Source organism: Castor canadensis, chromosome 18 (assembly GCF_047511655.1).
Source record: "Castor canadensis chromosome 18, mCasCan1.hap1v2, whole genome shotgun sequence".
NCBI classification, from domain to species: domain Eukaryota; kingdom Metazoa; phylum Chordata; class Mammalia; order Rodentia; family Castoridae; genus Castor; species Castor canadensis.
In genome coordinates this window covers 2,525,414-2,548,980 of record NC_133403.1, presented here as the reverse complement: position 1 = coordinate 2,548,980, position 23,567 = coordinate 2,525,414, and the positions used below count along the sequence as shown (strand labels likewise).

Genomic DNA, 23,567 nt, shown 5'->3' with positions numbered 1-23,567 from the left:
AACCCGTCTTCTAACAATGGTTCATCTCATCAGAGCTGTTAACGTATGCTCCACTTCCATCAAGCCGACGAGCTCATGGTCACCGGTAGATTAAATTCCCTTTCTGGCAACTAAGTACATGTAAAAAATGACAACAGTCTAGTGACTCGGCTTCCGAGGAAAGCAGATGGCAAGCTCACATGTCGGTAATGCATGTCCTCATTGGCAAGGCCACAGACGGGTACCTTTTTAATGGTGTTGTGCTTGCTGCCGGTGCCGCCCCTGTCCGAGCTCTCATTGTGCAGAATGTCCAATGCCGTCTCCCTCTCTTTGAGTTTCAAGGCCTCAATTTCTGTCTTGAGCTCGTTGAGCTGCTCCTGAAGGTGCTTGCTCTTCTCCATGTACTCCACTCTGCAGCGAAAGTACACTGCATCAGGGCTTGGACAACACTGAGACGCGGCCAAGGTGCTTGGTGATGCACAAGTCGCCCGGTGCAGGAGCCCAGAGCCAAGGCCTGGCCTTCACATTGCCACCTGGTCACTCACAGGCCATAGGAGCCTTAACTCCTTAACTATGGCAGGCCATCGGTCACTTAACTGCCACGACTCTCTTTCCCTATTGGTATAATTGGGATAATGATCACAGGGCCTCTGGTTGGGAGAAATAAAAGAAAGTGTAAGAAAGGAAGCCCTGTGTAAACTGAGTCTTCTACAAGTACCAGTTATCACAGACAGCTTTTAATTCTGGATAGAAATCACAAGAAACAAGCCTCTTGCACCCAAAACACTCTCCTTGTCTCAACCATTCTTGGAGTAGTAAATCCAGTGACCTCTTCCAATAGGCTGCACCCACACCCCCACTTATTCTCAGACTTCATCTCCTGAGGATGACAGAAGCCCATTCAGCCAACAGAAGGAAGAAAAAGGCCCTCACCCTTGCCTGCAAGTGACGCACTGAGTGACAGTGAAAAATCTGGAATCCACCTGCCAAGTGTCTGATTACAAGGGCATGGCTAGGAAGGCTATGCAACACAAACTGAAGGAACATTCTGGAAGGATTACCATGGTGAGTCTAGTAATGGACTCTGCAACATGTGCAATGGAAGTAAGTGCTATGGGCTGAATTCCTGGGACTCCCCAAAATTCATGTTGAAAGCAAATCACCAACATGAAGGTGTTAGCTTTGGGAAGGAATTAAGTCACAGTGGTGCCTTATAAAAGAGGCCCTAGAGAGACCTTGGCCTGAGTACACATTGAGAAAGCACCATCTATGAACCAGGATGAGGGCTCTCTGACCAGAGTCTACATTTGACAGTACCTTGATCTTGGATTTTCAGTCCCCAGAACTATGAGAAATAAATTTCTGTTGTTTAAAACCACCCAGCCTCTGGTATTTTGTTATAGCAGCCAAACACACTAAGAGAGTAAGAAAAGACAAACTCTAAACAAGCAGGGACAGAGAAGAAAAATGCACAAATCTGGACAAGGATTCCGGAACTCAGACAGTCTGAGGGCGCCATCATGGTGAAGGGTTCTGACCCCAGGTTTGCTCCTCATCGGCTGTGTGGTGCTGCATAAGCTCATTAAACTTAGTCTGTTCTCATAAAAGTCAGTGTGATTTTTGTAAGTTACTCAGAATTAAATGAGACAACAGATATAAAGTCCTGATACACAGGAACTCAATCCAAGATTGTTCTCTGCCAGCTGTGGCACCATTAACCAATTCACCCAGCTCTGGGACTTCTCTCCGTGTCAGCCCTGTTTCCACTGACCTGAAAGTGGAGGTGGAGGGCGGCTTGGCAGGAGCTGCTGTGGTCTGCCCATGCTGGGCCACACAAGTGGGGCTCCACTTAGGGCTGCCCAGTGCAGGACTGCCCCACACACCCCTCCCTGGCCACTGGCTTTCCTCAGCCTCTAGCCCAAGTTTCTTCTCTCTCATCTTCATTCTAGACATAGAAACCACTGCAAATCCCAGCTGCTGGAGAACTCCATCAGGAGAAAACTGCAGTCTAGTACCACAAGAACAGTCTGACTGCCTCGGAGACCCCAGTCAACCCAGACCTATTCCTCAGTCAAGGTTTTGAACCACTATGAACTCCAGGTCACCAATCAAGTGTTATTTTTATCCTGGAACACTGACTGCTGTTCTGTTGTCTTTAATTTCTAATTAGGATACTCATCCTCCAGTGGGTCACACAGAGCAAACCTTTGCAGAACTAGTGACAGGCTGCTGTGGTGACTCTCCACGGCCCCAGGCCCAGATCTACTCGCTCTCATTTACAGCTACCCTGAGCAGGCCACAGGAGGCTACATACTTTTCTTTTTCTATCTCCATGGAAAGCCGCTTCATGTCAGTATCCTTGAAGTCGAAAGAGAGACTGTCGCCAGTGAGGTTGAAGCTTGGTATGTCAGGAGGCAGTGGTGCTGGGATTGGGTTCATGGGCTGTCAGTGAGAAAGCTCAGATTAGGAGGTTCAATTTATACAAAACCAAGCTCCACTACCCTTCTGCCTCCAGATCCAACCATTCTCATACCCACCTGAATCAAACACAAACTCTTTCTATGCGCTTTTTTATTTAGGAAGCAACCAGGCCCTGTGCTAGGAGATGGAGGCGCAGAGAACAAGATGGGTCTCTGGCTCTGAGTAGCTGAAAGTCTTATTCAGGAAACAGATGTGTTCACAAATCCTCACAGTTAAATAAGGTAAACACTGTAGCCTGGGAAGGAACAGAGGCTGAGGGGGCTGGAGGAGGGAGGCTAGAATAAATGCTGCTTCCGCTGGAATCAGAGAACACGCCAGGAGAAGGGTGCCAGACAAGAGGCATGGCGGTGGATAGGACTGAGAGCATCCAGTGACAGTGTTAGGCATTTGCAGTGCCCTGTGGGGAGGCGGGTAGGGAACTGGCTCTGCTGGCACACTGTGGGGCTTGGATTTGGAAGACAGAGCCAGAGGAGGGCTTCAAAAACAGGGTGAAGTGATTTACATTTGCTTTTAGGACTTTCTTTTCCCAGAACAAAGGGTCACCTGAAATATGGCCCTGACCTTCCTGTGTGTCTCCCACTATTTGCCCCACTAAATCAAAAATAGCACTACTTATTATTCCTGAGCCAGGCAGCTTTCCCATCTCGGTACTCTTGCCTGTGTCATTTCTCCTGATGCTCCATCAAGGCCCTTCTCAACAACTTTGGTCTCTCTAGATCCCTTTTGGCCTTTGCTGTCCGTTAACACTGTGTTTCTGTTCTGCAATGACTCTTTTCTGTAACTCCATCCTGCAAAGTCTCCCTTTTGACTATGTCTTCTTTCTACTCTCTGCAGGACTTGCCTCATTTTCTTGTTTGGATCCTTTGTTGAGTCTAAGATGGTGTCTGGGAAAGAGAGGCACTTGAGAACTTTCATTTGCGACAATAATGAAATCTGAGGCAGGGTGTCTGGATGACGTAAGAAGTGGTGCTGAGCAAGGGCTTCTGGGGCCCTGGGAACATTCTGTTTTCTCATGTCAGTGATGGGTATGTGTGTGTGGTCAGCCTATGAAGGTTCATCAAGCTGTACAGTTGTCACTCGGGTACTTCTCTGTGTGTACGTTTTAGGAGGATCATGGTTTGAGGCTGATCTGGGCAAAAGCATGAGACCCTCTCTGAGAAGAACAAAGCAAACAGGCTGGGAGCGCGGACCAAGTAGTACAGAGCGTGCTTAGCAAGCACAAGGCCCAAAGTTCAATTCCCAGAATCATCAAAAAAAAAAAAAGAATGGCTATTTGTCTGTTACACAGTAATCAATAACCATGATGCATGGTAAGAGCAAACTGCTCACATTTTTCACTTCCTTCAAATCTGAGGCAGCTATGTCTCCTGTGCCCTGCATCCCTCTGGGCCATATGTGTGAATGCAACCACAGCGTGTGCGAACGTGCGGGGTGTGTTCACGCCATGTGAGGGAATGGGCCGTGGGTTTGTGTTGTGAGTATGTCTGTGCCCTTGTTTATATCATACCATCATCTCCCCACCCACCTGGCGAGACCCTGCTGTCCTTCAAGAGTCAGCTTAGGTCCCTTCTGAGCCCCTCCTGCCCCCCTAGGCTGGGCTGGGTTCTAGGCACCTGTGCACACCTGTCTGGATATAGGTTTCCAACTGCGTAGTGTTATGCACACATAGAACAGGTGTGCAAAAAAATTTACTGAGTGGAATACACAGAGAGAAGGAAGGGAAGCAGCTCTTAGTTATTTTGTGACCCCATTTAGTGGAAGTCAGCCTCCCTGTCCCAAAGCTGAGGTTGGCAGCTGTTTCTTGCACAGCAGTAATTCACTCTGAGGTGTAAAATCAACCCCTCCCCAGAACTACAGTGTGGCATATGGTATATTCTGTGAGTTGAAGATTACATTCGGCTCAGCATTAGGGGGCTAGAGAGCAAATTCTCTTGAGGATAATTTGAGACCACTTTACTTAGAGGAAGAAAAACATTCCAGAGCTGGAAAAAGCCCTGTTGCCTGTTACCTAGATAACCAGAGAGGTAACTGACTAGTCCAAGGCCAATGGCAGGCCAGGGGTGTCCCACCCAGGCCCTGACTATAGGCTATTGGCTCCATTCCTTCTAACCTATGTTTGCTTGAATAGTCACCCTGAAGGCACCACCAGCTAACTGCAGGGCTGGAAGAGACAGGTCTAAAGCAGCCCCAACCTGTAGTCCCACCCAGGCTCACCGGGTATGTAGGCTTGGTGGCAATTTCCAGGAGCTTCTGCTTGGCTCTTCGTTCTGCCTCACGAGCTTCCTGCAGGTCCTGCTTCAGCTGATCGGCCTCCTTAGCCCTGCAAATAAAAAGGAAGTCAGCTCCACAGAGGACAGTTGGAAAGAGGCAGCTCCCCCCACCCCTGGAGAGGAGGGACCTGGTTGAAGTTCTACAGCCAGGCCAGCAGTGCTGGACATTACTCATTTCAGCTGATAAATCTAGAGTACAAGAGCTGGGATGCTGGTGGAGAAAGGGTAAAACAAGGAGTCTTCCAGTCAGCCAGGTGCAGAGGTTCACACCTATAGTCCCAGCTATTCAAGAGGCAGAGGAAGGAGGACCACTTGACTGAGTCCAGCTCAGGTAATTTAGTTGAGTTCCTGTCTAAAAGAAAAACCAAAATCAACAAAACCCCATACCTCTGCAATAGGTAGAGGGAAGGAAGCCAGATGTGCTCTCTGCTTACTTCTGAGTGAAAAGTGGGCTAGGCAAAGAGCACAGAGGATCAAAAGTCTTATACTGGGCCAGGTGTGGTGGTGCACACCTGCAATTGCCTGCAAAAATCATGGCTGAGGCCAGCCTGGGCTCCACAGCAAGAGAGGTGTGTTCCACGGTAATGGGTAAGCAGGGCATTCCACCCTCCCCACCAGAGCTGCACCTCCTGTGCCCTGCGTTCATGGTCACGTGTGCATGTGCGTACCGTGTGTCTTTATGCCACATGAATAAATGGGCTGTGAGGAGCTGTTAAAAAAACAAATTAAAAAAAATTCTTATTTCTGGACCAAACAGTAGAATATGAAAGAATTACTTCTTCATGACCCCCAAGTGAAACACTCATGGGCCACACGCCCACTTTCCTCAAGCAGGAAGGTGCACCATCACTGAGGCCCCTGCATCTTGGTGCAGCTCCTGGCCCTCTCGGACCTGGCATGGGACCCTGCCAGATATGCATCAGCTCACGGGGGATGAGACCTGCACCCAGGGACAGGGCAGGAACCATTCATTTCCCAGAATGACATGCAAAGAGTAGGCAGGAAAACTAGTGAATGTACATTGGTAGCTCAAAGCCAAATTCAAGTGTTCTAAATCAACAGAGCCAGGTGCTGTGGGGAATGTGCCAGTGTTTATCTGCCGGCTGCAGGACCAGAACAATCCAGAGCCTAGAACAGTCTCTGAAAAGCACAGACAACAGTTCCATCCTTCAACCTGGTCATGAGCTAGGGCATCCTGATCACAAAGAGGACCACGGCTGCCCTCCCCCACCTGCCAGGAAGGCTGTGGTGAAGCGGCGCCTAGTTTTCCTTCAGAGGAACAACTGCTGTTCACCTGCAAGCCCCCCAGATATAAAAGGGAAAGAACTCAATTTCCTCACGTGAAACGAGCCTTTTAGCATCTCTCAGCTAAAAGCAGTCTACGAACATAATGATTTTGCTGCAAACCTAGCTGGAGGAACGGGGGCTCATGACAGAGGTGGGACCAGAGAGGGCCCCTGTGCAAGCAAACTGTTTTCCTTGCCCTTCCAGCAGCTCGAAGCCCTGCCAGCCTGTTAAGGAAGAGGCTTCCCCACCCCCACCTGGTGATGGAGAAGCAGCTTGAGGCTGGCAGCTTCCAGCTCTGCTTCAGGACAGGGTTCAGACCATGCAGCCCTTTGCAGGGCCCCAGGGCTCAGGACCTCCCCCCTCACCTCCTCTCTGACTCCTCCGCCATCTTCAGTGCCAGCACCTCAGCCTCTAGCACCTTCTGCTCCATCAGGCGCTTCTCCTCCTCTGTCCGAATGGCCGTGGCCTTGATCCGCTGCATCTCCTGCTCTGCCTCTGCAGCCTTCTGGGCCAGGAGCTTGGCCTCTTCCTCTGTGATCTGGGCCTTCTCGGCCAACAGGTCAGCTGTCTCCTCGGACCTCATCTGCAGAGAAAGGTGTCTCCTGCTGATGTAGGATCGGGCACCTGTCTACCCCATCTGTCCTCCCACAGGCAGGGAAGCAAGAACCAGTCTCAGACTCTTCGGGTCCTGCCACTGAGTATTCCCCCAGTGCCCCTCTGGCAACAGATGACATGCCACATCCCCAACTATTCATAAGGACTTTCCAGGCTCCACTGTGGAGAATAACAGCGAGCATCCTTCTTAGAGTTCCCACTTCAGCTGAGGCTTAGATCTTTTATGGAGCAAAACAACTTAAAACTCAGTTCTTTTCCTTTTAGCCAGTGGTTCAAAACCAGAGGAGGTTTTGTGCCCCCAGGAGGCATGTAGTAATGTCTGGAGGTTTATTTGTTTTTGCAGTGCTAGGGATCTGACAGAGAGCCTCACTCATGCTAGGCATGTGCCCTACCACTGAGCCGCACTCTCAGCCCTGGAGACATTTCTGTCACAAATGGAGGTTGGGGTGGTGTTACTGCCAGCTATCAGCAGAGGTAGGGACTTTGTAACAGGCACTCAAGGCAGAGGCAATCCCAGAGTGTTGGCAGTGCTGAGGCTGTGGACCCATGCTCTTAATTCAACCCTGTGGTGAAAGTGGAGTTTGGTGGCACATCAACTCAACCCAAGTCTACTTCTGCCAGCACAGATGGAAGAGAAAGCCTCGACTTTTTAAAAGCTACCATAAAGTCTATCAAAGCAAGTGTTGGTAATCCAAGATCCCCAGGGCCCCACTCCAGAGTTCCTGTGTGGCCTTGGGGGCCTCCGACCCTCAGAAATCACCAGTGCTTCGTTGGCCATGGTCGCCTCTTCTTTCATCTGCAGCAGCCTCCTCTCCAGCTCGTCCCTTGTGCGCTCGGCCTCCTCTCGCATTTGCTTCTCTCGAGCGAGGCGCTGCCGCTCCATCTGCGAGCGAACAAGATCAGGCACTGAGTCATGGTGCTCCAGACACTGGACATTCCCAGTTCAGGGGCCTCCTCTCTGGGGACCTTCTTGTCCCTGCACTTTAGGCAGTGTGGGTCATTCTTGTTGCCCACCACCCTCTGTCCTAAACCAGTCACAGGGTTGAAAGTTGTTCCCTTGAAAAAAATTCTTGTGTCGAATGAACAAATGAACAAACAACAAAAAAAAAATCACACTCATCTGCACCTGGCCAGAAAGGGGCACTCTCACGCAAGTACGTTCCAACCACGCCACGGCCGTTGGTTGGGAAACCTCACACGGCACTGCCCTTGTCGCTGGTGGCTGGCCATCTTCGCTGAGATGAGCACAGGAAATACAGCTCTCCATCTGGTCACCATTTCTAATCCACACAGACCCTCCTCACTTCTTTGATTTCATCCATGATAGCTCCATTCCTGCCTCTGCTCCACAGAGAAGATGGAGCCACATGTGCTGTCGGTGGTTCCCACACTATTTCGCAGGGGAAGCGGCAGCAGCCACCGCACAGCCCCACATGGAGGCGACTCCTGAGCCAGGCAGGGAACACAGCCCCCATCCTTAAGGCAACAGTACAAAGCCTCCACTGCCACCTTCCTAGTATTCTGGATCACTGTGTTAACTGGGCCACCTGCCAAGCCTAGTAAGGGAACAAATGAGGACATTGCTATTCTCTGTGATCCCGGGGCACTGAGTTCAGAAAGCAGAAGCCAGAAAGAAGTGACCACACTGCACTGTTCTCTGCTTTACTGAAAGTACATTTAATTACTTCCCTCTTGCTTCTATCACATCCTAAATTCTAGTACAAGATTTCTGAAACTGCTCCTTTTTTTAAAACATGAAACCAAAAAAAGTATCGGAATTTGAAAGAATGAAGCAAAGACAAGCACTAAAATACTGTAAGCCCTTCTCCAATTTTTCTCTGGCGGATCAATGAAGAGTTTGGCTATCTGTTCCCTAATCTTCACCAAATTACAATCACCTCCATTACTCTTCTAGGGCCCGGCAGCCCTCTTCAGCTTCCAGCACTGCACCCAATAGTAAAGGACTCCCACTTGCAAAGCAGTTGGTTGCTTACAGAGGTCTTCAGTCACAGTATGTCCTCTGATCTGGGCCAGCAGAGCAGAGGCATCATTTGCTCCATTTGCTGGATGAGCAGACTGAGTCACACGGTAAGGGTCAGACCTGGCTCCAAGGTCACTGTTTGTTCTACTGAGCTGTGTTACACCCCTTAACACCTTCAGGCCTCTTACTTCAAAGCTTTGCTCTGCTGAGGACAAGGTCAAAGACAGCTGCTTTTGCAGTTGCCACTGTGACTCCATGCTGGCTCAGTAGCATTTCTTTGTCTGACAATACCTATCCCACAGCTCAAAGAGCAAACTGATGCCTGCTGTCCCAGAAAACACAGAGGTGGAGAGCAAAGGCCCACTGGATGAAACCGGGCATTTACTTTAAATCCCAGGGCAGGAGCCAGCTTCTCTGGGGTTCCCAAAGCAGAAAGCAGCATACAGGGTAACCACTACACCTCTGAGAGGGCAGGCCTAATGGCAGCTATTTCATCCCAAAACACAATTGGTATTCTCAGTGGCAACGCCCAAATTAGTCATGTGGATTTCAGTGAGTGAAGGAGGTCTGTGAATAGAAAACAATGATCCAGTTCATCCAGTATGCTGATAGGCACTGGGGCAGCTCCGTGGGGGGTGATGTGCCCAGGCTGACCTGCTGGGAGGAAGTGTGGCCAGAGCTAATCAGCATTCCACAGCAGGCACTGAGGTGCCGCCATGTAGTCTATCACCATCTAATTAGAAAAGGAGAAGGCCAGGCAAAGGAGACAGACAGGAGGAAGATGGCTGGATGGATGGGGACAACAGCACGCCTGGCTACCTTGTGCTAATCACACTTAACTTCACTTAAGTATAGAAATGACTGGAGATGCTTCTTTTAGATATGCTATTAGAATTTATTGCTCATTTCCACAGCTGACATCCCATCAACTGGGCAGCATCCAATAAAGATCCAACTGGGACAAAATAAGAGCAGGCGTATCTGTGGCCAAGAGACTCCTGCTACCCACACCCACCCCTTACCTCCCAGGCCAATACTGACTGAGAACAGCAGCAGCAGCTAAAGTGAGGCCTTGCTTACCTGCTTTCTGGCCTTCTCCTCCCTGGCCTGGGCTTTCATCTGCTGAACTTCCAAAGAATCAGCCTTCCTTCTCCTCATAAACAGGTCATGGTTCCCGATGCACAGCTGGAGAATCTGTGGTCACAGAAACAGGGGAAATGTTAAACCCACAATATACTTTGCTGCCTACCAGTCCACCCATGCTTCAGCATGTTGGGCTTGTAGGTAGCAGTCAATCCAAAGGAGAAAGCGTAGAGCAAAACACCAGAGCCCTGCTGACAACCTCCAGTGCTCTCTGCTCTCATGCACAATGAAGGTGCTCAGACAAGCCAGGAGGTAAAAACCGTGAGAGGGGAAGAAGAGAGGAGAGGGTACTGTATGTCTTCTAGCTGTATCTTTTTTCCCAAGTCAAGAAGTGGCTCTCTAATCACAGAGGACAGGAAAGCTCAGTCAGTTTATTCAGGTGGGGAAAAGAAAACAGAACCTGATCCCTCCCTCACACCATACTCAAAAACTGATTTCAGAGGGATTAGAAACTTAAATGCAAAGACCAAGCCTTTGCAATTTTTATCAGAAAACACGGAATATCTTTATAATCAGGAAGAGGAAAGGCATCAAGACATGAAAAACACAAATGAATATGGAAAAGATTTTTATATGCATCAACATTAAAATTAACAATTTTTATCATGACATTACAAAAAAAAGGAAGAACAAGCCTCTCACATTGGAAGAGGACATGATCAATAAAGAAAACAGACAATCCAAGAGGAAAATGGCCAAAAGACATGAAACAAGTATTCAAAGAACAGGAAACAAGATTTGGCCAGGAAATATATATATCTATATAAAGATGTTCAACTTTGTTATTAATTATAAAAACGCAAATTAACATGACAGAGGGCTGGGGTGTGGCTCAGAAGCAGCACACCTGCCTAGCAGACTCAAGGGGCTTGGGTTTGGTTTCTAGCACTGGCACCTGCAAAAACAATTAGGCTTGACTCTGTAGGTTAAGCTAAAAGGAAACGTGAGTTCTAAGCGAGCAATCGTGATGCACCTCACAAGGTGTCACTCTGATAGCCTTTAATGGAAGCATTTGCTCTCTCAGGAAAGCTGCAATTATCAGTAAAGAAAACCAGGATCTCAACTTACCAGTTTATTGACACGGAGTTTTGAGGAGTTAAATTTGAAGACATCAATTTTCTTATCCAGTGGTTTAATGGTAAACTGAAAAAAGGAAGTAGAATGGTTTCAGTGCAACAGCCTAGAATGTACCACCAACTATGAAATTCCACAAAAGCCGTGGCCACACAGGCCATGGCCCAGCAGGAGGCTATCTCTTGCCCTGGCTTCCTGATGCCCAGGTGAATTAGAGGCACGCAGGGATCCAAGTCTGGGATCCCTCAACTGTGCTTTCTGCAGCATTGTGGGTGGCTGTGGTTGATGACCTGAAATTAGACACGTGACAGACCCACCCTCAAGGCCACGGGCTCTGTCTTCAGGAAGCTCACAATCTAACAGGAACTAGACTAACAGTCGCCAATCACTCAAGAAATGATACAATACATTAGTGATTCATGGGTGGTACGCATCACAGATATCCTGGGGGTTGGAGCAGATCTTAGAAACACATGACAGAGTAGCTAAAGCGGGTAGATGGGCATTCCGGACAGGGCAAACAATAGGAACACGCAGAGCCATGCAGGAGTAGTGTGGTGCATTTGATATTATTAACTTCTGGGTGACTGCAATCATACAGAGGGCTTAGGCTGAGAGGGAGACAGAGGCGAGCTTGGCGGGGTGAGGAGTAAAAAGCCAGAGGGGGTTTGGACTTGATGTGACAGGATATAGTGATATAGATACTGAATGTGGGTATACAGTGTGGTAAAAGCTGGAACAGAAGGAATAAAATAGAACGAAATGGGCTATTGTAGAAGAGAAAAACAGTTCCTGAAATCAAAGTGGAGCGAAAGCTGAATGGTAAGGTCAGGGGCGGGGGAAGCTTAGTGGCAGAAGCCAAGGCAGATCCCAGCAAGGAAGCTTGATAAAACAAAGACGACCGTTGCCCTCAACTACTCCTAAGGAGACCAGACAGATTCCAAAGATGCCCTTATATATGCATACCCAGTACCAATAAAGATTTGCTTAGCCATTCCTAGCACAGTAGGAAAAAAAAGAAATAATAGCTCAGTGGTACAGAGCTTGCCTGGCATGCATGAGGTCCTGGGTTCTGTCCCCAGAATCATGAACAAGCAAAACCAACAAACAAAATGTGATTGCTTAGTGGATAAAAATGTAGGGAAGATAACTTCTTGGGTGTTTCTACCCAACGAGGGGTTACACTGGAGACAGAAAACAATCCTTGTTAGCTCATGGCCAAGTGGACTTGAAACAGCATGGCTCTTCCATTTGTGAGTTTCATGAGCTTATTTCTGGCTCTGGAGTTGTCAGTGGGAAACCATGAGTGGTGGGAAAACACAGGGCCTACACAATCAAGGGATCACTTAAAGTAACACTTGGGTTTTGACAGCACAGCTGCATGTGGAACCATCAAGACTACTTCCATCGTATCACGGCAGCCTGGGGTCTGCTTACCGCGTGTAACTGTCACGTGGGACATGATGGCGTCTCACCCTGGACACGGTACATTAGAGTTTGGGATGTCAGGCCATAGTAGAGGAGGCTTTACTTTTAAAAATGAGCACCTAATGCTCGTCTCCCAAGCCAACTACTTACAAAAACTTCCAAGTCTGGATGTTGGGCTTAAAACTCAATCTAAGATGGGTGTGGTGGTTCATGCCTATAATCCCAGCACTTGGGAGGCCAAGGCAAGAGGATTGTGAATTCCAGGCCAACCTAAGCTATATGGCGAGACCCTGTCAAGAAAGAGAAAAGAAGAGAAAAAAGAGAAGAGAAGAAAAACGTAGCTCAACCTGCTTCAGCAAGCATGAGTAGATTTTAGCCACAGACTGGAAACCAGGGCCTGGTGTTCTTTCCTCAAGTTGCTAGAAGAAAAAACCAGGAAATCTGCTCAGTGCTCTGCAGGCAACACAAGCTGTTCCTGTTATTAAGTCCCCACTCTGTGTCTTGGATCAGCAGGCACTGAGCAGTCCAGCGTCTGGGCCTCCTTGAAAAGCAGAGGCCAGACATCAGCAACCCTGGTTTCCAGCCACTGCTACTCCACTTGTCAGACACAAGTCACCAAATCCCTCTGTACCTCTGCTTCCTGTTTTAATACGGATACTAGAAGTCACTGAGGCAGTGCCTGAGTGCTTGTAAGTGGAGCTCTCTCTCACCATTACCTCGCTGGTTCCTTCCACAGTGCTTATCCATCACAGCAGTTTAGTTGTTACTGGACTGCAACTTCCTGGAGGGCTGGGACTAGGTTTTCTACATCTTTGTTTGCCCTACAAAACCCAGCACCACACAGATGCTCAATAATTCTTTGACAATGAATGAATAGGGGCTGGGTGGAGCAATGGTAGAGCATCTGCCTAGCATGCACAAACCCTGGGTTTAATGCCCAGCCCTCCCCCCCCCCACAGAGAACAAATGCACAAACACAACACTGTGGTCACCATCCTATACAGAAATATTTGAACCCAACAAGTGTTCATCTAAGTTTTTCAAACTTAATTATTCTCAAATTCTTGTAAGCATGTTAGCCTGATATCCTTATTTATAAAATGTCATTCCTGAGACAGACAGACACACATACCTATGTATATGTGTGCATGTATAGAGTTTTCCACCTTATGTAGCAAGTACTGGACACAGGGAGGGGGCTCACTATGGACCATACTTAAAATACAAAGAGAATTTATCACCAGAAATAGAAAGCCAAGCAGTTAGAAAATGTTCCTTTTTTTCTTGTTCACTGTTCGTTGGGGTTTAGCTCTGACAGGTTGAGCTTCCTGGCCTCTCGTTAGTCAATAGTGGAGGTTAGTCATGCCCTTTGAGAAAAGGATGCTGACACTGTTCTGTAAATACCTTAAAAATCAACCACACAAATCCCAAAGCTGGGAATTAAAGGCCTTCCACTGACAACAGGAGGTGCCCTGGCTGGGGAAGCTCCAGCATGGAGGGAGATGGGAAGAAACCTGCTGAGCCACTGGGCCATTGTCCTACCTCCTTGTCGCTGTAGGAGATGTTTCGGATTTCGTTCCACGGAAAGGAGATCTTGGGGGTCAGCCTGTTCTCGGGGTCATAGATGTGAAGCCCCAGAGCATCCACTCCAAGCAGCAGCTCTGTGCCCTTTTTATTCTGCAGAGCCAATAAAGAGCAGCAGCTGTTAGCCCTGGCTGGAGATTTTGTTCAAATTCCCAAGGAACCTGGCACACACGGTTACATCTGACAAGTTTCAACAGGTCCCAACAGAAATCACACGAGGACTCCAGCTTCTGGGACTGGGGCAGGCAGAGGCAAAAAAACTGTCTCGTTTTTGTGCCGCAGGTGTCCCCTGCAAGGACCAGTGGGGGGGTTCCTGTCACTGACTCAGTGGCTAAAGGAGGGGAAATTTAAATGTTGTCTCCAAATGAATAACCAGATTTTTATAGACAAAAGAGTTAAAACCGCACATCATTTAAACATTCCTGACGGTGAAAGAAAGGTTGCTGGGGTTGGGTATGTAGCTCAGTGTTAGAACACTTGCCTAGCACCCATAATCTCCAGCAGAAAAAAAGAAAAAAGAAAGGTTGTTGGATTACTAAAAAGAAAACCTTAAGTGCCAGGCTAGCTGGCCTCATTTTAGGTTACAATGCGGACTCAGTAAAATGTTAACTGTACTAGGTAATGGGTATATAGACCTAGACATTCACTAAAAAATTCTTTCAACTTCCCTGTATGTTTGAAATGTTTAATAACTAAATGTTAGAAAAATATACCAGAATCTCGATAAAGCAGTTTGAAGCACTGACTGACTGTACATATGCTGTACAGCTGACAGCGGGCCTGCTCAGTTGGCAGGGCGGCAGCGGCACGTGCCCTGGGCCCCACAGCACCAACGCAGCTTGGGACCATTGACCACATCCTCACAGCAGCCCCATCAGCCAGCACTGTGGTCCGGCCCTTGTTTGGTGGTAGAAGAAAACTCCTCACACAAGGACACTACAGCTCCTGACCGCTGGCTTACAACAAGGAAATTGAACCAAGACTCAAGGGTGAGAAAGCACATCTACAAGCTGAGAAGGTACTTGGACTGTGACGAGAAGTAGCAATCTAACAGCAGGTGTCAGGTGGAGAAGCCAGTGCTCCAAGATCAGTCTCTTTACTGCTTCTAACACCTGAAGACAGGTACTACCACCAAAGCAGGAGAGTCTTCTGCTTGTCTGCAAAGCTTTTGAAACTACTGTGCTAACAGAAGTGAGACTGTACTCTTACATCTGTAGCACATTCTGGAAAAGGAGCGATTTCATTATGTCTCTGATGATTTAAATTAAAATTAAAAAAAAAAACAACCCACCCTCTGCCTTCTAGGATCACGACTGTGATACTTCTAGATATGCAACAGAGAGGAAGGGGGGACATAAACAGCCCCTTTTAGATGGTTTTAATCACGTGGTGTCTGTTAGCATGTATAATTTTTATGTTTTTACATATTGGTTAAAAATAAAAATTTTAAAATTGTTTTAAAGTATTTATCTTCCTTGGTTAGTGGTGGAATTTCAGAGCTCTTAACCTAAGTCACTAGAATAGTCTTTTAAAGTGTCTATTGCTCAGTAGAAGGAAAACACACACAAAATAGCAGCTATTAACCTGACTGATGAAGAGACACTCCCTAATGACAGAATGCTTTTCAAGGAGCTGGATGGTGGGCACATGGGGCAAGAGCAAAGTGTGAAATTAGTCTGACCTTAAAAAAACTGAACAATTAACAAAAACAAATAAATGAAAGTTTAAAAACTACATTCTGTGTTGTCATAGATCATATTTTAGGCACTTGTTTACTTATGAAACAGCAGAACAGTTCAGTGTGCCTCATTTCTTATGCAAAGTAATCCATAAACACCTGTACTTAGGAAGCAAGTGAATTAAGTAGAAAGCTATCCTGGAATACTGAAAATGTGCTTCAGTTTACCCTCATTTAATACAGAAGCTACAGGAACCCAAAAGAGGAAAGCAAAGCATCACTGTGGCCACAGGGAGACCACTGTGGCTGATTGGTTCAACGTCTCCTCACATACCATGATGAAGGGCTTCGGAACATGGCATGTACTGCTCTACTCCTTTGGAAGAAGAGCCTATACACTGCAAAGACATGCTCCAGGGCCAACCTGAGCTGACCGCAAATGCCTCTCTGCAGAAGCACTGGGTTCCCGGAGGACAGTGGACCATTAACGGTCTGAATAGAAAACCAATTAGCCTCACAGTGAGAACAAGAGTTCCACCCAAACAAATGAGTAATCTATAAAGGCAGCTTTTTTTCCCATGGGCCTGGGGAAAGCTGGTATTTCCAGGTGTTCCCTGGGTCTCTCAGGCCTGAAATAATCAAACGGCTATGCTGCCAGCATCTCAACAGGTTTCTGCTGAGAGCGGTACCAGGCCTGAGCTCTCCAAGGTGCCACTGACACTTAACTACCTCTGATCTCATTTGAAGTCCAAAAATAGAAAACCAGGCTCTAAGACCCCTCTCCTTTCCTCTTTTCACTGGACTGTAAAAGACTCTACCACCCTGGGATAAAGAAGTAACCACTGGCCGTCTGGCCCTGGCGGTATCTGTTCGCTAGCCGGGGACTCAGGGCAGCATCCACACACCCGGATTGCAAAGTAGTTCACACCGTACATCTCCAGGTCCTGAGCTATCTTCAAATACTCCATTTCGGCTTCATCCCTGTGAGGAGAATGCAAGATAAGGTCACTGGAGCTAAGTGACAGGGTGGAGGGGGCACCCACCAAGCTGAGCATCCTGAATCTGCCATTCCTCTGGACTCGTGACACCTTCAGAAGACACAAGCCAGAGCAGACCTGGCAAAGCTCTTCTCACCCTGGAGTCCATTAAACACAAGCAGAGTGTCCCATGCCACAAAAACAAGGAAACAGACTCAGTGTACTGTCTCTTGGCTTCAATTTCACACTTTGCCCTTGGTAAAGTGACATCTGTCTCCAGTGACTGAAGAAAAGAACAAGGGGGGGTGGGAATGTAGTTCAGTGGTACAGCATTTGCTTTGCATGCATAAGGCCTGGGTTTCACCCCCAGCACTGCAAAAACAAAACAAGACAAAAAAAAGTAAATAAACACACAGTGTGCTATTTTCTCCCCTCAAATGGGTGTGGATGTCCAAATTTTATTTATGTTGCCTTATCTTTGTGTACTTCTTACTCTAGAGGGCTGTGTTAATAAAAATCTCCCTGCAAACTACCTGGCAGGTACTTTCCTCGTTTTATTCCTTGGGATGCTGCTGCAGGTTGGGGCAGAGCTATCTGCATTGTAAAACCCAAGCCAGGTCACCTACTTTAACATCAGAAGCCAAATTTAAAGTAAGCTCTTGAAGCAGCAATGACTTGCAAAAAACTCCCCAATAGGTAACAGCATTAAAATATTTTACTCCAGCCTCTCTGTGACCTTGTCCTTTTCCCTGTCTCCCGGATCTCAAAATGCTCTCAAATGGATTTGAAAAATTCACCCTGAGAGAACGCCAAGTGTTGGCAAGCAGGTGGAGGAACCAGAAATCACACACTGCTGATGCAAATTGGTTCAATTACTTGGGGAAACTGTATGACATTATTGTAACAGCAAAAACCATGAGACAACTCAACAACCTAAGTGTCCTTCAGTGGGAAAATGGACAAATAATTTGTGCTAGATTAATACAGTGGAATTCTGCACAGCCATGAAAATGAGAAAATTACTGCCACATGCCACAAACTCAAATCTCGAGATATGTTGAATAAAAGAAGTGAGGCCCCAAAAAAACCAGAAACTGATTGTATTTACAGTTTAAAAGGGGCAATGCTGGGCTGGGGAGGTAGCTCAGAGAAAGGCTGGGCATTCAATCCCCAGCGCTGGAAAAAAAAAAAAAGTTAAATAAATAAAAGGTAAAGGGCAATGTAAACCTATGCCTTAGAAATCAGAGGAGACAGGTTACCATTGGGGAGAAAGGAAGTGGAGAGAAGGTCCTGAACTATTCTTCACTATCACTTGTGATAATTGATCAAGTAGTATACTTGGTGACTTGTCCACTTCTTGTTATGCATTCTAAGACTAAAAAAAAAAAAAAACAGGGATGGGGAGCTAAGCACAGCAGCTCACACCTATAATCCCAGCTATGTGGGAGGCAGAGATAGGGAGTATCATAGTTTTCGGCCAGTTAGTGAGGCCAGTTTGGGCAACAAGTTAGTGAGATCCCCATCTTGAGAAATAAGCCAGGTGTGGTGCACAGGAGGCACAGGTAGGAGAGTCATGGTCTGAGGCCAGCCAAGTATGAGTATGAGGTAAAAGTAATGAGACCCTATCTAAAAAATAACGTAAAGCACAAAGGGCAGGAGGTATAGCTCAAATGGTGCAGTCCTTGCTTAGCAAGTGTGAGGTACTGAGTTCAAACCCAAGAACTGCTAAAAATAAATAAAGTAAAATAAAAAAGGAAATGGTAGAAAGTTAATTTGAAGAAAAGAAAAAAAACTGTAAGGACTAACACAAAGATGATGGATTGGGAGGCTATTAAGAGGAATGCAAATAACATGATTTTCATCTTTTAGTTGACAAAAATTGCAGATTACTAAAAGCAAGCGTTGAGGATAAAGTAGGGCGGGGGAGACTTACAACACTGCCGCTGGATTTGTGCCAACAGGTACAACCTTTCTGGAGGACAACTTGGTCAAAATACACAAGTGCTCACGTCCTTTGACCAGCAACTGTCCTTCCCCAAGATGACGTCCTTAGGGGGTGGGGGCGTGGCTCGGGATAGAGGCCTGCCTAGCAAGCGCAAGACCCTGAGTTCAAATCCCAGAACCACACACACAAAAGAATTCATCCGCAGACTGCTTCATACATGAGAGTGGGCATTGCAGAACTTTTTTGTAAAACTGAAAGACAAACTGATACTCCAAATGACGTCAGGAGAGGGCTGGATGTAAAAGCAATGGAGTATTCGCACTACTGAATCTCACAATTAAGTTACCAACGAACACGGTGGGTCCTGCCTGCCAGGCGGTCCCCATGTCCACTTCACAGCAACACACAAGAGATACACGAAACTGAGCGCTGCCATCTGCCCTTTCGTGGACTTCAGCATTTTATTCCACAGCACACCTCAGCTCTGCAGCTCTGTGAGCCACAGGAAGCAAAGCCAGGCGACGAGGTGGCCTCACCTGGCCCGGCCCCGGTGCTCTGCGTACCAAGCAGTAATTCTCTCCTCCCACATTTCTGGAGTCATCTGATACAGATTTACGACCTACCAAAAAGAGAGCAAAACAGAGAACCCACAGCAAAGTAAGTCTGGGTGTTGTATGTCATTTTTATAATTACGGCTCATTCTTACAAAACGGCAAAACTATTTTTAAAAACCTGCTTTCAGGGAGTCTTGTAAACAAGGCCCATTCAGTTGGCAGAGTGACCTGGGGACTTAAGGTTCCTTGGTCACCCCTGGGCCACCTTCAGCAGCAGAGCACTACTCACTAGCCTGGTCCTTCTGCATAAAAGCCCCTGAAGAACAGGCAAGCGGGGCTGTAATATCAGAAGCAGCCACAGAGAGGGAGGGTCCACTTCGAACAAGATGAACAGGCCCAGGATTAAAAGCCACAAGGCCCTCCCTGCCTCATCTCCTATCCACCCCTTGACTGCAAACAGCTCAATTCCCCAAGCCAAACATACACCGCTCCCACACCTCCCTGGGAACCAACGCCACTCAACAGACTTTACAGAATCACCACACTAGGGAAACATTTACAGGACACTCCTGTAAACATTCGGCACTCCGAACTAACCCCATGAACCTTTGCTTTTTAATATGCTTAGGTGACACACGCTGTGATACCACCAATGTGGAGGCTAAGGCAGGAGGATTCCAAGTTTGAGGCCAGCCTGGGCTACATAGTGAGACTGCCATAAAAAAAAAATAACAAAAAATAAGCTGAACTGAGATTCTGTACTCTTCACTCAAGATTTATTACAAAGTATTTATAAAAATGTGCTCACTGTGCAGGTCAATATTCCTTCAAGATTTTTCCTTTTAGGCCAGAGCTTGGCTGTGTTTTCCCAGACAGGGAATTTGACTTCTTACCCTCTTCGGAAGCAGTTCCTCTTGGGCCAAAAATCCCCGCTTGTGCACAGAGGGATCGTAGTCACCATACTAGAAGAAGAAAACAGATTCTCAAGACAGTTGTCATTTCTGAACAGGGCTCTAGTCAGTCTCCTTCCCTCCTCCCAGTTCCCGGGAGCAATTCAACTCCGGTGACAAGTCAAGATTTCAACCTTGCTGGTTTGTTATCCTTGAGTGAAAATACAAAGCTGATTATATCTATGAGCAGAGTTGCAAAATCCCATAAGGGATGGATGGGTGACGTGCTAATAAGAATGTGACATTTGTATGGAAATGCAGTCACGTTCTAACCCTCGAAGAACACAGTCACTTCCAAAACATTAGCTTTTGAATGGAAACAACAAAACATAGCCGTGAAAGTTGTGATTAGCCACGGGTGATAAGAGTCTTCCCTCCCAATGCTTCTTTCTAAGTGGCTGGTAATTGGAGTCAGTTGTTAGGTGGGAACCAGGAATGATGCAGGCATATTTTTAATATCTTTCACTTGAGGACCTGAAAATTGCTTTGGAAAACTCTGACTGCGACCCTGTCATTCCTATTGTATAAAGAAATGAGTAAAAGGTTAACTGGTTTTGCAAAAGCTACACAGAAAGTCACTAGTGGGGCTGGAAATGGGCCCTGCATTTTAATTTATTCCTGCAGTGGCAATGATTTACAAATGTATTTCCTGATTTAAAAAAAAAATACTCCTTTCTTTCCTAGAAACTTAAGTCTGACCAGGGAACCATCAAAAAAAGAAAGACTATAACTGGGGGAGCACTTGCCTAGGCCCAGCATTCATTCCCCAGATGGCAAAAGGGTGTTTAAAGACAGACTGCAAAAACAGCTTCTCTTCTTACCCAAAACAAGAAAAAACCAAGGCATGCTATTTTAGCATGGTTGTTTGTAAATACTGATCCTTCTAGTCACCAACACTGGTAAAGCAAAAGGCCAGGCACAGAGCTACCGGTCAGAATGCTGCCCGTCCTCTCTCCCAACAGCCTGACGGAATGCTCCGGATGTGTTCTCCACAGGAACGTGCCTACCATGCCACAGACACAGGATCGATGGGAATGACCAGCAACTTCGATTAAGCCTCATTTCCATACCACCCTGACAGTAAAAGCCCTGTGAATTTCTTAAGAATCTTGTCGAGTAAAGCTGGGCATGGTGGCGCCTGCCTGTAATCCCAGCACCCAGGAGGCTGAGGCAAGAGGATCATGCATTTGAGGCCAGCCTGGGTGACATAAAGAGCCCATGGTTTACAAAAACAGTGATGAAGGGCTCAGGATGGAGCTCAGTGGTAGAGCTTGCTGGGTTAGATCCCCAGCAGAGGGAAAAAATTACATCTTAAGGCTGGGCGTGGTAAACCTGTAATTCCAGCACTCAGGAAGCAGAGGCAGCAGGACCACAAATTCAAGGCCAGCCTGAGATACATAACTAGTTTCAGACCAGCCTGAGTTGCAATAGTAGAACCCTGGCTCAAAAAAAAAAAAAACCCAAAAAAGAACTCAACTATGTGCAAATAGCAAAATTCATTGCATTATTTTTTGAGAGGTAAAAGTATTAATTTGTTAAGTTTAAACATTTAAAATATGCACAGTTTTTTAAAAATTAATTTATTTTTGTAGTCCTGGGGTTTAAACTCAGGGCTTCACACTTGCTAAGCAGTTGCTCTACCACTTGAGCCACGCCATATCTAGTTTTTGTAACCATATGTAGGCATTTCTTCACTGGAAAAACTGGAGGGATCCAGCAAAGTGATGCACACTTGTAATCCTGGAGCCAGGAGGATCGCTAGCCTGGGTTGCATAGCAAGATCGTGTCTGGAAAAAAAACAAAACAAAACCATAATGCCAGGCACTAGTGGCTCATGCTTGTAATCCCAGCTATTCAGGAGACAGACATCAGGAGGATTGAGGTTTGAAGACAGCCTAGGCAAACAGTTCTCGAGATCCTATCTCGAAAAAACCCACTGCAAAAAAAAAAAAAAAACCTGTTGTGTGTGGGGCTGGTGGAGTGGCTCAAGGTGGAGACCCTGAGTTCAAACCCCAGTGCTACAAAAAAAAAAAAACAACTGGAGGGGTTAAGGATGTAGCTCGGTGGTAGAGGGCTTGCCTAGCATGCCCAAGGCCCCAGGTTCAATTCCCAACACTGCAAAAACAAAAACCTGGAGGGAACCCCAGGTTCTCCCTACTTCTGTGAGGCTCAGAAATGTAATAAGCCCTCACTGTAGAGAGGTTTGCCAGGCACTCTGGGAAGGCAGCTGCAGAGTCCAGGAAGGAGGTTCTGAATGCAGGCTGCTTTTCCATTCCTTCAAAGGTTTAGGGTCTCAGTTTTCTCTTCTGTAAAATGGGAATTCTAATAGCCATTATCTTACAGGACTCTTGTTCAGTGAAATGGTAACTTAAAAGTTGTACAAAGTATCTTTAACACATACAATTAGATCTCAAAAGATCCAGACAGTCTCTCTCCAAGTCTGCTTTGTGAGCTGACAGCACTGGGTCTTAAGTAAGGCACCCCCTCTAAACCTCGGCTTTCTCACCTGAAAAGGAAGGGGCAGAACAGCACCTGCCTCCCAGGGGTTTCGGGGGAGGAAGTGAGGCGATGGTAATGATCTAGCATGGTGCCTGGTTCCTGCTGAAAGTTACCTGTGATCACTATTAGTATCTTCTGCATTATTTAGGACCACACTGGTCACTGCTTGTCTCCCCAGTTTTTGAAGGAGAAGGAAATGAGAGAAAACCCTGTTGGCTGCACTTGCTAACCTTTCAACAGTGTGAACCAAGCTTTCATGCAAAAACAAGCAGATACGAAAAGTTAAGTTGTAAATTCAGCTCCAACGGCTTACAAGATTAACGATTCCCATCATTAAATTATACAGAGCTCCAGCTCCTCCACAGATCAAATACATCACATCTGAGCAATGCAGAGGTGGCGGAGACTCTGCTAAAAGAAACTTGGCCATTGGACTAACCCACTCACACATTAAAGCCACCTTGATGCACGTGTCTGTTCCGAAAGACCTTTTTAAAACAAAAGATGAAGAAAACAGTCCTGAAGCTGTGCCAGTGGTGAAAAAAAAAGGAAGTCAGACCACTGCATAGATGAGATGGCCGTTCCTCACCCTTTTATTTAAGGGACCCATTCTGCTAACATCACAGCTGACTCTACTGGGATGGGAAGGAAACCTGGGTTTCAGGTTCTGCAGCCTGAGCCTAATTTTGTATTCACCATTTGGTATTCCTGCATTACAGAGAAGCCCCTAAATTAGCTCATCTTCTCAACAAAACCTAGATCTACACCTGATATAAGCCACTAGAATTTAAATCCAAGAAGGGAGGGAGTGGGGGGGTAGAGCTCAGTGCTCTGGGTTCTGTCTGTAGCCCCAAACAGAACCAAACAAAACAAATGCCAGTATCACATGGAGGACTGCAAATTAAAATGAAACTATTTCGAGAGGTAAACAATCTTTTCAACTGGCCTCTAGCATCCTTTGGGGCTGGGGGTGAGCACCTGCTTATCTGAATTTCAAAACAAAACAAATAAGCTACTCACCATTTAAACAACTCTGGAAGACAACTTTTTTTGGGGGGGGGAGGTGGTTGAGATGGGCCCAGGCTGACCTCCTGGCTCAACAATCCTCCTGCCTCAGCTTTC

General features: G+C 46.8%; 1 protein-coding gene across 6 annotated transcripts in view; it reads right to left on the bottom strand.

The window, feature by feature from the left end:
• Window positions 1-23,567, bottom strand: part of Nf2 (NF2, moesin-ezrin-radixin like (MERLIN) tumor suppressor) — an 83,126-nt gene that overhangs the window by 14,632 nt on the left and 44,927 nt on the right. For 2 of the 6 annotated variants that reach the window (XM_074060983.1, XM_074060982.1), the window contains exons 5-15: window positions 19,890-19,958; window positions 18,979-19,061; window positions 16,342-16,501; window positions 13,801-13,935; window positions 10,825-10,899; window positions 9,694-9,807; window positions 7,393-7,515; window positions 6,383-6,600; window positions 4,675-4,780; window positions 2,294-2,421; window positions 225-390 (exon numbers count right to left, since the gene is read on the bottom strand). In XM_074060983.1, the coding sequence (XP_073917084.1) occupies window positions 225-390; window positions 2,294-2,421; window positions 4,675-4,780; window positions 6,383-6,600; window positions 7,393-7,515; window positions 9,694-9,807; window positions 10,825-10,899; window positions 13,801-13,935; window positions 16,342-16,501; window positions 18,979-19,061; window positions 19,890-19,958 (1,377 nt within the window). Of the gene's footprint in view, window positions 1-214; window positions 391-2,293; window positions 2,422-4,674; window positions 4,781-6,382; window positions 6,601-7,392; window positions 7,516-9,693; window positions 9,808-10,824; window positions 10,900-13,800; window positions 13,936-16,341; window positions 16,502-18,978; window positions 19,062-19,889; window positions 19,959-23,567 lie in introns of all 6 variants that reach the window. The other 4 variants (XM_020156475.2, XM_020156474.2, XM_074060985.1 and 1 more) reach the window with 3 other exon arrangements.